General features: G+C 35.4%; 1 protein-coding gene across 1 annotated transcript in view; it reads right to left on the bottom strand.

The window, feature by feature from the left end:
- Nucleotides 1-1,007: 1,007 nt before the first annotated feature.
- Nucleotides 1,008-13,393, bottom strand: part of LOC106953985 (protein NLRC3-like) — an 18,034-nt gene continuing 5,648 nt past the window's right edge. The window contains exons 4-16 of the mRNA XM_015043166.1: nucleotides 12,314-12,418; nucleotides 11,921-12,025; nucleotides 11,472-11,576; nucleotides 10,309-10,372; nucleotides 9,627-9,855; nucleotides 8,846-8,936; nucleotides 7,987-8,047; nucleotides 6,882-7,101; nucleotides 4,682-6,473; nucleotides 4,420-4,593; nucleotides 3,488-3,661; nucleotides 3,244-3,290; nucleotides 1,008-1,774 (exon numbers count right to left, since the gene is read on the bottom strand). Coding sequence (XP_014898652.1) covers nucleotides 1,263-1,774; nucleotides 3,244-3,290; nucleotides 3,488-3,661; nucleotides 4,420-4,593; nucleotides 4,682-6,473; nucleotides 6,882-7,101; nucleotides 7,987-8,047; nucleotides 8,846-8,936; nucleotides 9,627-9,855; nucleotides 10,309-10,372; nucleotides 11,472-11,576; nucleotides 11,921-12,025; nucleotides 12,314-12,418 — 3,679 coding nt within the window. The 3' untranslated portion in view covers nucleotides 1,008-1,262. The remainder of the gene's footprint in view (nucleotides 1,775-3,243; nucleotides 3,291-3,487; nucleotides 3,662-4,419; nucleotides 4,594-4,681; nucleotides 6,474-6,881; nucleotides 7,102-7,986; nucleotides 8,048-8,845; nucleotides 8,937-9,626; nucleotides 9,856-10,308; nucleotides 10,373-11,471; nucleotides 11,577-11,920; nucleotides 12,026-12,313; nucleotides 12,419-13,393) is intronic.

The raw sequence follows: 13,393 nt of genomic DNA, 5'->3' as shown, positions 1-13,393 counted from the left end.
TACTCAAGTTTAACTTCCCAACAGTATGCTTTTAAAATAAAATAATATTTTTAACAACTAATTGTCTCATCTAAAATGCTCACTTTTTTAATACTCTCTCCCTCCATTTTCAACTTATCATGCCATAAACTCATCCTAAGAGCTTTTGCTGATGTATTTTCCATTTCTGGGACTTCAGGCATCAGATTTGCTCATAAGATCTAATATCCCATGACATTTATTTTGTTTTGTGAGGAAGGTACAGACCTAAAGTGTTTTATGCACAAGCTTTGTTATTGTAAGGTTATTTTCTGTCTAAAGAGTTTGGCTCTGCTGTGGTATTGATTTTACAGAGCGGTTGGTGAAACTTCAACACCTAAAACAGCATACCAAAATAATTTTTTATGTTACTTTTCATAACTTATTTTTGTGTGAGCAAAGCTAACTAGGAAAATATTTATTTCAAACATGATAGAAGTATAAAATGACACACATTTACAAGGAATGCACAAGATACATATTTTTGTACTACAATAATCTTAACATGCTTGGAAGGGAGTAGGAAGACGTAAGAAACTTATGAATTCCTACCCAAAAACTCATACAACATTTTCAAATGGACTCGCATTATTAAATCAATTAAAAAAAATAAATAAACACAAGCTGTTTTCTTGTCATCGGCAGACTTTCTACTATGGACTGGTAAGTATTTGGATTTACAGGATTACTCTCTCATCATCCTGTTTCAAGCTTGACACTTAGGTCAGCAGGGGTTGCAACAGGATGTTTCTGCTTGGTCTTGAATAACTGAGATGCCCAGGATGTACAGCAGTTCACCCATGACATGGATATAAAATCTGACACCTACTCCAGATGCTGCAAAACTATATGTGACAGTCGTGTTGGGTGAAGAGAGGTCATGTGTTGGCTGCAAGTTGTAAATAATTTTGTTAGCCTTATTGTAAGTAGTGTAAATACTTAGAATTATATATATATATATATATGCGCTTTGGTAGCTTGTTTTACTGTTGACATCCAATTTGTGTGTTCTGTCATTTTATTTCATACTTTTGGATTATTACTAGATATAAAAACACTAATGTTTAGATTTTATTTATGTGATAAAGGAGGCAAAGATTATTGCTGATTTATCATAAGATTTCTGAAACAACTTGACAAAAGAAAGCAAGATCATAAGTAAGATTATATTACATATTCTTTTTGTTGTGATTTATTTAAGGGGTAAATATCGTAGTCAGCACAGCTTCTGGCCGTTCTAGTAGTTACAGCATAGTGGCCATTCTAATTTTAACGGGGTCAGGTTCTATTCTGAAAGCAGGATACACAGGTTCAGTGAATTTGGTGCTGAAGCTGTGAAGGAAGGTCATTTCATCAGGGTAAACCCCAAAGAAAGACACAGTGCCACTAGGCACATCCACATACACCCCGACTTTGTTTGAAGGGTCTACATAGATTTTAGTTGTTTTGTTGTTGTGCAGAACAGAGAATCCTTCCTTAGAGCACAACAAAGCCCATGACTGATCATTGACTCCAAGACCACAGCCATTCCTTTCCCCTCTCCTTCTGATTGTTTTGTACGTCACTCCAATGGAAGCTTTTCCTCTCCACTCTGCCTCCCAGTAACAGCGACCAGTGAGTCCATGTCTGCCCAGCAGCTCCTCCTCAGCATCAAACCATGAGAGCTTCTCTCCTTGTCCCACCGTCATTATTCTGTTAAACTCAGATAGTGTGAGGTTTCTGTGTGTGGTGGAGTCCAGGATGAGTTCAATGATATCTGATGGAGAGACAGCAGCATTTCATTACGTGAACAATTATCTGGATTGTGTGCATTGATGTTAACTTCTGTTCTAAAACAAATTTTACAAAACATTGGTAATGTTGTTTTTATTCATTTATTTTTATGAGCTGTATTAAAAATGGGTTCTACAGATAACCCATGTCCACTGTCACATGTTCTGTGCCAGAAGCATACATAAAGTCTCCCCCACTGAATTTGAAATGTGCCTCCACAGTCATTATTAATGCCAATTTCAAATATGTGCTCCTGGTGTCTGAGCCCTACCCTCTGATAAGTAATTACATTAAGCTTAGCATTCTATTTTAAAAAGTAAAAGAGTAACAAAAATAGACAAAAAGTTCAAAATAACTGTTCCTTTTCACTCAAAATGAGAGCTACATGTAGGGTTACTTATGGTAAAGGAATTATTCAAACTCCATTCAATAACCATTGAGTGAATTTTGATGCACATCAGCATGAACTTGTCTGTTAAACAGAATTAGAGATATTTTCCTCAAACTCACTTTGTCTTTAGTAAAGATCTTTGGACTGGTTCTTTTCCCAGCTACCTCCCTCAGTCTGACGACATGCCCATTTGCATTCAATGTGCCTTATGAAAATTACACTACATCTTATGAGATACAATAAATACTATAACAATATGTTTGTTCCTTGATGCTCAAGCCCATCTTTGCGTTACTTTCAAAATAAGAACGTATCAGGATTAAAGCTGTCTTCTTTAACATCAAACAGCCACGGTTTCTTACAAAAAGGAAAATAGCAAAAATATTTATGCTGAGCTCCACAAAATTCCTGATGCATAACAATCCAAAACTTCACCCCTGTGATAAATGGCTTGTACTTGTACAGCACTTTAAGTCCAGATGATCCCAAAGTGTTTACGTTCAGCCATTCATCCAAACTTCACATAATGATGGTGATAAGCTGCTGGATTGAAGTCATGGTGCACACACTGACAGTGGTGAGATTTCCATGCACTGGTGCTGCTGGGCCCGCTGACCACAACAAGGACTCAAGGCGGGTGAAGTGTCTTGCCCAAGGATGCAATGACAGAGGCAGAGGGAATCAGACCAGTAACTCAACAACTGAGGGACAAATTCAGTCCCACTATAGTTCAATCAAACCTCTCTCTCCATTTGTTGGGAAACAATTACAAGCAGTGACAACCTGCTGTCACAAGATCTACTGACCGGAACAATGTAAAAACAAGACAGAAAGAATCTATTTTCAGCTGGTGGAGACTTCATAAACTCACTTGACTCTGTATTTTTGTTCTTATGTTGTAACAGTTAAATAAATATGCTACTTCTTCTCATTCAGACAAGTATTTTTTATTTCATGACCCTACATAAGCTAACATACAAGCTGTTTTTTACAGGAATATCAGATTTGACATTAATATTATTTTTTTATGCCATTTATTTCTTAAAAATGACCATACTTACACTTCCTCAGACCGGGTATTAAAAACTGTAATCCACTCGGCTCCACCCTGGAACAACATAACAGCAAAGTTAGCAGTGATCGAGGAATTGTGATTACACTATTTGGTTTAGTATGGCACTGATAAGAAAGATGAATTTATTCTCACATTCTGACATTTATTCTATTTTAACTATTTAGTTTGATTGAAAAGATCATAGACCTAATAACAAGTAGACATTGTCTAATTCACATCCTTATCAGTACCTGAGAGTCGTTAAGGCCAAGTCTGGGTTTTCCACTCCAGCAGAGAGGAGCGCCACTCCATGTTCTTCTGGGTAATTGTAACTCAGGTCCAACTCTTTGAGGTGAGAGGGGTTGGAATCCAGAGCTGATGCCAGAGCTTCACAACCTTCCTTTGTGATTAAACAGCCTGACAGCCTACAAAAACACAAATATTTACAATTCATGGTATTACTTCTTGTCGCACTTTCAGGTTTTATGATTCAGTCATCATTGTGTTCTACATGCGTTCTTCCATTCCTCAATTATATATTTTACAGCTTACATATAAAAAAGGGATATAAGGTGGCTTTAATGTACACATAATATCAAAACATTAAAATCATAAACAATGTGTGAAGAGTACAGTCTGACCCTCAGAGGGTTGCTGGTTCCCTTTCCTCAATGTGTTGGAGAACCATTGGACAAGACACTTGTGATGCAAATGTTGAGCAAACATTTAAAACGTCTCAAAAAAAGAAAACGAAAAGGGCAAACATCAGATGTTAATCTTAGCATGCTGTAAAAAATATGTAGCAGTTGCAAAAGCATGCATCGCACATCTCAGAAAAATGAAGAGTCAGAATTTATTCAGCAAATGTGTTTCATATAGTGAATTAACTATTTAGTGAGAAAGCCCAAAACTATCTCAATATTATTAAAAACATTTGTTACGAAACTGAATGTTATTTCAAATGTTGTCATTTCCATTAACCATTTCTAATGTAATACTATAAAATGTGCATGAAAAAAACATTGATGAAAAATATCTACTTAATCTGAAGTTGTCAGTTGAAAAGCTGCACTGTTGAATGAATGTGGTAACATTGTGGAGGTGGATAGAGATGGACAAGGACCAAAAATGACACTGTTAACATTTTAAAGGGTATTTATTTAACTAACGGATAAGGACTTACCTCAAAGTTTCAAGTTTACACGCTGGTTTGGAAATGCCTTCACACAGCATCTTCAGTCCTGAATCTTTCATGTCGTTGTTACTCAGGTCCAAATATTTCAATATATTGCGCTCATAGCTGATAATCCATCCGAAATGCGGATACCTTGTCTCGTCCAGGAAACTGCAACTGAGTCTAAATACAAACATGAAGTTAATAACTAAACAAAATGTTCATCTAATTTATTTCAGTACAAGCAATGTGTGGTTGTTTTTTTACTTACACAGCTTTAGGTGAGGTTACTAAGAGTGGTGTAAAACTCTTTTGAGCTTGCTTTGAAATATAATACTTTCTCAGATCAAAATATTTCTCATAATCCTCTGAAGACAGCAGAATGTGGATCAGTGTTGCCCACTGAGCTTTTGACAAATTTTCTGTCTCCAGTTTTCCTGATTTCAAGATTTGTTCAATCTCTGTCATTGAAGAAAGTTCCTTCAGTTCATTTAGACAGTGAAATAAATTGGCTTTATCAAAGGGACACAGAATCTCTTCAATCTTCTTTATGATGTACTCAACTATGTTTTTCAAGGAACTGCTTGATGTTTTTCTTTCTGTCACAAACCCTTGGAGGAGCCTCTGATTGGTTTCCAGAAAAAGACCAAGAAGGAATCTCAGAACCAGATCCAGTTTGCCACCTGAAGCATCTATAGCTTTCTCGACAGCTTCCTTGTAGAAGTGCTCAAATTGTTCATCAGTTATCTTTGACCGAGGCGAGACTGATTTCTTTTCTGCCAGCAGATTGACACCAGTGCTGAAGAAGGTCAGATGGACATGAAGAGCAGCCAAAAACTCCTGAATGCTCAAGTGGACAAAGCAGAACATGTTCTGACGGAAAAACCCTCTCTCCTCCTGAAAGATTTCTGTGAACACCCCTGAATACACTGAGGCTGCTCTGACGTCAATGCCACACTCAGTCAGGTCAGATTCATAGAAAACCAGGTTTCCTTTCATTAACTGATCAAAGGCCAGTTTTCCCAAGGATTTAATCATCTTCCTGGTCTCTGGAGTCCAGAAGGCATTTTTGTCAGCTTTTTCATCATACTTGACATTCTTCACCTTGGACAGAACCACCAAGTAGAGGACATACATCTCTGTCAGGGATTTGGGTAGGTCTGCTTGTTCTCTGGCGTTAATGGCATCCTCCAGAACAGTAGCAATGATCCAGCAGAAAACAGGGATGTGACACATGATGTAGAGACTTCTTGAGGATTTGATGTGAGACAGGACCATTTTGCTTTCCTCTTCCTCTGTGAATCTCTTTCTGAAGTACTCCTCCTTCTGAGGGTCATTGAATCCTCTGACTTCAGTCATCAGGTCAACAAACTCAGGAGGGATCAGATGGGCCGCTGCAGGTCGAGTTGTGATCCAGACTCGAGCTGAAGGAAGTAACCTCCCCTTGATAAGGTTTGCCAGCAGTATCTCTAATGATGCAGACTGTGTAACATCGGTCAGAACCTCTTTGGTTTTCAGGTCCAGAGCAAATCGACACTCATCCAGACCATCAAAGATGAACAAAACTCTGAAGTGATCAAAACGGCAGATTCCCGCTTCTTTGATTTCAGGGAAAAAGAGATGAATGAGTTCAACCAAACTGAACTTTTTCTCCTTCACCAAGTTCAGTCCTCTGAAGGAAAATGGAAATGTGAACTGGATGTCCTGGTTGTTTTTTCCTTCAGCCCAGTCCAGAGCAAACTTCTGTGTCAAGACTGTTTTCCCAATGCCAGCCACTCCTTCTGTCATCACTGTTCTGACTGGTTTATCTCTTCCAGTAATGGGTTTAAAAATATCTTCACGTCTGATTGTTAGTGGGTCCATTGTTTTTCTGAGAGTTTTTTCAATCTGTTTCACTTCATGATCACTAATGGCCTCTTCACGTCCTTCAGTTATGTAAAGGTCAGTGTAGATCTTATTAAGAAGGGTTGGATGACCTTCTTTGGCAATTCCTTCAAGCACATATGTGAACCTCGTCTTCAGGTTGGATTTGAGTTTACCTTGGCATTTACACACCATGCTCTCTAAAAAAGTTAAAAATGAGAAAAAGTATTACAGTTCATTGGTATATACATTTCACCTCATTTAAAATGCAAGAGAAGGTCTTCCTCTCTCCCTGATGAACACATAGAAGCCATAGGAATTTCTACTGGACTCTGATTCACAAAGAATAAAGAAACTTAATGAGAATAACTGCTAGTAAAAACATTTCAGAAAACATCTTAGAATTTCTGAAATTCTAAGAAGTTTCTCAGAATTTCACTTCAATAAGGTAAACATTATCCACAAAGGGTTATCTGAATTTATTTCAATCCCTTATTTTTTGAGTTTCGGACAACACAACTTGATCTAAACATCCAGAGAGAAAAATGGTATGAACAATTTCCTTCTATGTTGTAATCTTCAGTATTTTGCTATATTTAAGTTCTTACTGTTATGTAGAGCAAAGGCCAACTCTTCTTGCTTCATTCTCCTTAAAAACTCCAAGGTCATGTTCAGAAAAGCTTCTTTGGTAATCCTCATCTGCTCTTCCTCGTCACAGTTAACAACTTCTTCATCCTCATCTTGGCTATGAAGGTGATCTGAGTATAAGAGCTTATAAAAACTCTTTAGCTCGTTGTCAACAAAGGTAACAATGTTTCCCTCAAGAGTCTGTAACAAAAAGTTTGCAATTTGAATTTGTAGAAGGGCAAAAGGAAAAACACATTTTGGTTCTGACAAATTTTATGAAAATAAACATATTTTCATGTTAAAGCAATCTGAATTGTCACATTAACTGTAATTTATGGTCACAAACCACAAAATAAATATGTAGTGCAAAGCATTCAGAAAAAGACTATCTGTTTTTCCTTCTCAAAATATTTCATATCATCAAACACATTTTAAGACCTGAGCAAATGCAAAATGTCAGATTAGCCACAGACCATGAGAATCAAGAAATCACTGGAACAGGACCTGTCTGAGGATCTATATTAATACATATTTGATGTTTAAATTATTAAAATAGACAGCTGTAAGCATGTTTAAATACAGTATTCGTAGATTTCAAGGAGTCTCAAAATTTCAGCTGCTTATGACTGGTTAAAGTCTTTAGTCCAGTGGTTCACTGTACAGCAGCACAATGATACAAAGCACATCAGTTTATTCAGCACTCAACAACTCAAGCACAAAAAAAATGAAGGTTTGGAATGGTCTAGTCAAAGTCTGGACATAAATCTGACTGAGAGGACCTGGTAGTTCAACACACAGACTCTTCATGCTTGAAAACTTTTCAGTTTGGTTAAAATCAGAAAAATCTTTTCCTCTAAAGTGACATAAAGTGACAGTAACAAAAAACACTAAACAGCAGCTGTCACCAAATAAAATTATAATTTCTATTTGCTGTTCACATTTACTCAGGTTATCTTTGTTCCATGTAAAAATTGCTAAATGATTTGAGATATTTTACTGTGATAGATAAAGGAAACTGAAAGGAGGCATTTTTAATAATCACCTAACAACCTCATCTGTTACTTTTTCTCTTATAATATTACTGACCTTAAATGTTGCTTCCATGTTTGCCTTCTGGGACGTTCTGTGAAGAGGTTTTAATCTATTTCTAAAAAAAAGATTAAAACAAACCATAGTCATTTCCAGATAAGCATCAATTTGTCTAATTAAAATCACACATCAAAACACTAATAGAGCAGACTTTGGTCATTGAATTAGGATCCAATTAACTTTCTATTGTCAAAAACTATCAAAAGCGAAGCTGGAAACAAGCTTCAAACATTTCACAGAGATTTGTTGGTGGGTATATTAGACACATCTATTAAGACATAGCAATGCACACCCATCCATTTAAACTGAAATATGATATGTAACTCATATCATCCAAGTATCTTAGCTCTCTGCTGCACTTTTCAAGCCTAAACTCCTCTTGGATTTGTGTTTGTAGTTTAGGTGTCATTGGAGCTTTTGAGATGCTTATCATAGCAATGTAAAAATGTAAAAATACTTCTGCAAGCAAGTCTTTTTTCAAACCTTTTCTAAAAAAAGATATAGAGCATTTAGACACCATGCTCTCTAAAAAAGCAAAAAATTAGAAAACAAGAAAACAAAGTATTACAGTTTGTGGGAATATACATATACATAGTTGGTTGTGCCACAACCAACATTAATTGGTTGTGGTAGAGGAAAATTGTTACACTATTAGAAATTAATTTTATTGTCTGCAAACAAAATGTTTTTAGTTTTACACCTGAGGAATTTAAGAAATAATGACAGTTATGGTAAAAGTTCAAACATATGCTAAATCTTATGTAGTATCTAAAATTAAATTATTGTGATAAACATTATTTTTGAAAGCATTTGAGGTTAATGTGTGGTACCACATATTGTAACTCAGCAGTTTTACCTTTCATCTTTGAACTGTTGGTCATCATCTTCAGAGAGTTTGAATACTTGTGACAGATTTTTATCCTTAGATGGATTCATGGTTGAGTGATCTTTACAAAAGAAAGAAAATATGTAGGATTAAACCAGGACTGCAATAATGTCAGAAAAGTCTGCATAATCTTGATGTTATATGTTTTGTATATCTTTTCATTGAAAAAGAAGATATTAAACTACTCAAAATGTCTGCACACATCTTTGAGTATTTTACCACCTTTTCTTGGCAAAATAAAAACTTGTTCCTGCAGAGCAGCTGCCATAAAGTGATGATTAACTGTAATTATTAGTTAATCCTGCAGCTCAAAATTCTCATTGTTGGAGGACATTACTTATCTATTTTTCATTATTTTAAATTTATATCTTTTTTCAGAAGTTGCACATATATGGCAAGCAACGTCTTCTCTCAGTATACCTATGCTTCCTGTTTACCACAATGACCACAAATATTTTATGTTCCAGTTTGCCTCCTGCTTTTCAAAAGTGCAAAGTGTAGATGTAATAACAGCATCCAGTGGTTAATAATTATATTTGCATAAACTCTTCACACACGCTAAATGTTTGCACGTGTGGTGGAAAACATCAGCAATAAGCTACATGTAAAACTCAAAGTATTGCCAAATTTGTGGCGATTCTAATTCACATTAGAGCTATTAATAATATAAACTACACAAAGTCATTCCAAAATGTCCTATCAATGTGTGAAAACAATCTGTTACACACTCAAAGGAAGAATAATATCCTACTGGAAGACAGAGTATCAGCGAGTTCTCCAAGCTTCATCATCCTCAGAAATTCCCGAAGAAAGTTCATGAACTCATCTTCTCCACCAAAGATCTTCTTTCCTTCCTCACATTGCAGCACATTTTTAGTCACATTACGTTTCCCAAGGTGTTTTGGGTAATTAGAAGTTAACAGCCGATGGAACTTCTTCAGCTTCGATCTGATAAAAATGACAGTTTCCCTCTCAAGTTTCTGTAAATGAAAAAGTTATGTTTAGATTGTTTTACTCACTGATACAAACTTTTTAGAGAATACCTTCTTACATATCCATTATTTAGGAGAAGACATTTTTGGTTTTTGGCTTTTTTAACCAAATTAATAGACAACAATCTATAAACCGTCTCTTTGTGTAAATACATAATTGTATACATTATTTTTAGATTTTGGTACCAGCCATGAATGCCCTCATGGTGTTTATTTCATCCACATAACTTAACTGTTTGTCTGATTTTTTGCTCTTGATTCTGTGACTAACGGCTTATTGTGCACTATACTGTAGTAAAATGTAAAAAACAAAAAAAAAAGGGAAAAGCTTAATTGACATCCATAATTAAGTCAAAGTTGACATAAATATATTATTTTCATGGAGAAAAATATTTTCACACATTAAAAAAAATATATATATATTTTTTTTAGTTTACTAACCTCAAAAACTGAGTGAAGGTCTGTATGGAAACTGTTGGTCTCATTTGGTATTTCCTGGTCAAATCTGTGGATAGTCATTATTCACAAATATTTTATTTGCTTTAGGATAAACACAACTAAATACATTTTTCAGGATTCCAGGTTGGTGTTTTGTTTTGGTTTTCCTATTTATTTGTGAACAACTTGAGTTATTCATAAATTAAATAGATGGATGCAAGTAACTGGAATTATCTTCACAACATTCAGAGTCAATACAGCAAGACACAACAGAGGGAAGCACAAGTTCACATGTATTTTTTCTTTTAACCTGCTGGGAAAAAGGCCATTTTACTTTCTAATTGCAATTGAAACGTGTTAAGATAAGCTGTAGCACAACCAGTAATCCAGCTAAGTAGAAATCCCTCTTGTCCAATCCAGTTACCTCAGAAGTCCGACTCAAACTACTTCTGCTCTCCACGTTGCAGTAGTTTGCCAGCGATGTTTACCTCAGTTTGCAATCCAGCAAACAAACCCACTGGCACTTTTTGGACCCACAACCAGCTCAATGCACCAACCTTCCCAGTCAGATCACAACCTTTCATTATTTTTTTTATTTCTTGGACCAGTTCCTGAACATCATTTCAACTGGATTTTGTGGCAAGCCATCGCTTGTTTGGTTGCTGAAGGTAAATTTTCCAGAATGGGACAAAGTCATTTCCCACCACCTTTGGCACACCTAACACATTGTAAGGTGTGTCAAAATCCCAGCAGTGGGAAATTTGTAAGACTGGATGTGTTTGGTTAAGAATTATCCTGACTATCAGGCGGTGCTCCAACTTTTTTCAATTAAAAGAAACTTTAACTCTATTGATATTGTTTAAAAAATATATATATTAATCATAGGCATTAATTGTTGGATAAACCAAACATTGCTGTAATCCCTGTTGTACAACAAAAAGGGAAGAATTGGAAAAATGACTTCAACTTTTTACATTTCTATTAAATTATTAAAATCCTGCTTATGGATTCCTAACTGCAAACATTTTACTGCAAAATGTATTACTAATAACATTGGTAGAAACTTCAACTCATAAATTAAATGTATTGCAATTAATTTATCCGTTGATCTTAGACTGCATGGCATGTCTGATAAAATCCAGAGATCCAAAGCTGAGCTTACTCACCCTGAAAATGAAGAATGTCTATAATTGAGAGGGAAATCCATCGATTTCTCGCTCTTTAGGGTCAAAACGCTCGGTGTAGAAGAGTTTCTCATTTTCTGCCAAAATCTGTTAAAAAAAAGTGGTATTAGCAAATGAAGCACTTCCACAAAAATGTCTGCAATTGTCTGAGAGTCATTAATTTTCTGTGTGTTGCTGAGTGCCTATGATTAATAAATAAACACATTAAAGATCAAGAATGATTTGTGGCCATCATTCTGTTGGACTTGTGCAGCTACAATGTTTGATTAAAAAAATAAATAAAGCTGACTACATCTGTAGAAATTTTCTGTTTTTCAAACCAGCTGTCTCATATCCTACTGTTAGAACATAATGAGCGTTTTGACAACTATATGAAAAATATATTTTCTTAATAAATACCTACTGAGGTTTTTAAAGCAGAGCTGATTTACCTTGAATCTGAAGAATCTTTATAATTAAGGGGAAAATCCATCGATTTATCGCTCTTTAGGGACAAACTGGTTGGTCCAAGAGAGTTTCTCTTTTTCTGCCCAAAACTGTTCAAAAAAGTAGCATTGGCAAAAAAAAAAAAGGCAGTTGAACAAAGATGTCTGACTCAAGTTGAATAAAGCATGAATCATGCAATAAACTACCGACAAGAAGAGCTGACATCTTGAACTTCTGCTTATAATGAACATTTTAAAACAATTAATATGTTAAGAATATTGACTGATTACAACTTAAAAACTCATACCCAAGCTTAATGCAATGCTAATCCTACACTTTACCTTAAGCTGTATAATAGATTTGATCAAATTTGGAGATTAAAAGCAGAGTTTACTCACCCTGAAGATGAGGAATCTTTATAATTGAGAGGGAAATCCATTGATTTCTCGCTTCTTAGGGACACAGCATTGTGTGTAGAAGAGTTCCTAATTGCTTCCCCAAAACTGTAAAAAAAAATGCTTTAAAAAATGAAGGACTTGAAAAAAACGTTTAATTACAATGAAAATTTAATTTGGTCTGGAATCGGCCCTTCTCCACAATCTTCCTCAGTCACCTCTTCTCGTTGTGCAGCGTTTTCTGCCACACTTTTTCCTTCCTACTTACTTCCCACTGAAGTGCCTTGATATAACACTCTGCAAACAGCCGATTCGTTCAGAAATTTCTTTCTGTTTCTCACCCTCTTGCTTGAGGGCATCAATGATGACCTTCTGGACAGCAGTCAGGTCAGCAGTCTGACCCATGATTGCGGTTTTGAGTAATGAACCAGGCTGGGAGTTTTTAAAGGCCTCAGGAATCTTTTTCAGGTGTTTAGAGTTACTTTGTTGATTCAGATGATTATTTTTATTTTATTGCTCGTTCAGAGAACCTTTTCATAATATTCTAATTTTTTGAGACAGGGATTTTGGGTTTTCATGAGCTGTTAGCCAAAATCATCAAAATTAAAACAATAAAAGACCTGAAATATTTCAGTTGGTGTGCAATGAATCTAATTTTTATCATGACATTATGGAAAATAATGAACTTTATCACAATATTCTAATTTTATGACCAGCACCTGTATTCTGAAGGATACATGTGATAACTGATTTGTCATTTTCATGCTACCAAGACATGAGTCAGCAAGAAGTGATGGATTGTCAGCAGGAAGAGAAAATACTTTGATGTTCTTCTTACGATGCACATTTTTAAAACCGACATAATCTGTAGATTACCAAAGAGAGCAACATCTAGATTCCCAGTTATTGTTGGTTTCCATGAAAGGACATATGTCAACATCACTCCCTGTTTATTATTGAATCACTGTGCTGATAATTCTACTCTCTGTAAAGTTTTCTGTCAGTAAATTAAGAAGCAAAGATATTCTAACAGGAAATGAAGATCAAAGACTTAAAAGGCTAAGAAAACCTAATAAGAAATAA

This window comes from Poecilia latipinna, unplaced genomic scaffold (assembly GCF_001443285.1).
Source record: "Poecilia latipinna isolate Pla-1442-1.1 unplaced genomic scaffold, P_latipinna-1.0 Scaffold619, whole genome shotgun sequence".
NCBI classification, from domain to species: Eukaryota; Metazoa; Chordata; class Actinopteri; order Cyprinodontiformes; family Poeciliidae; genus Poecilia; species Poecilia latipinna.
This window is presented reverse-complemented; position numbering and strand designations above follow the sequence as displayed.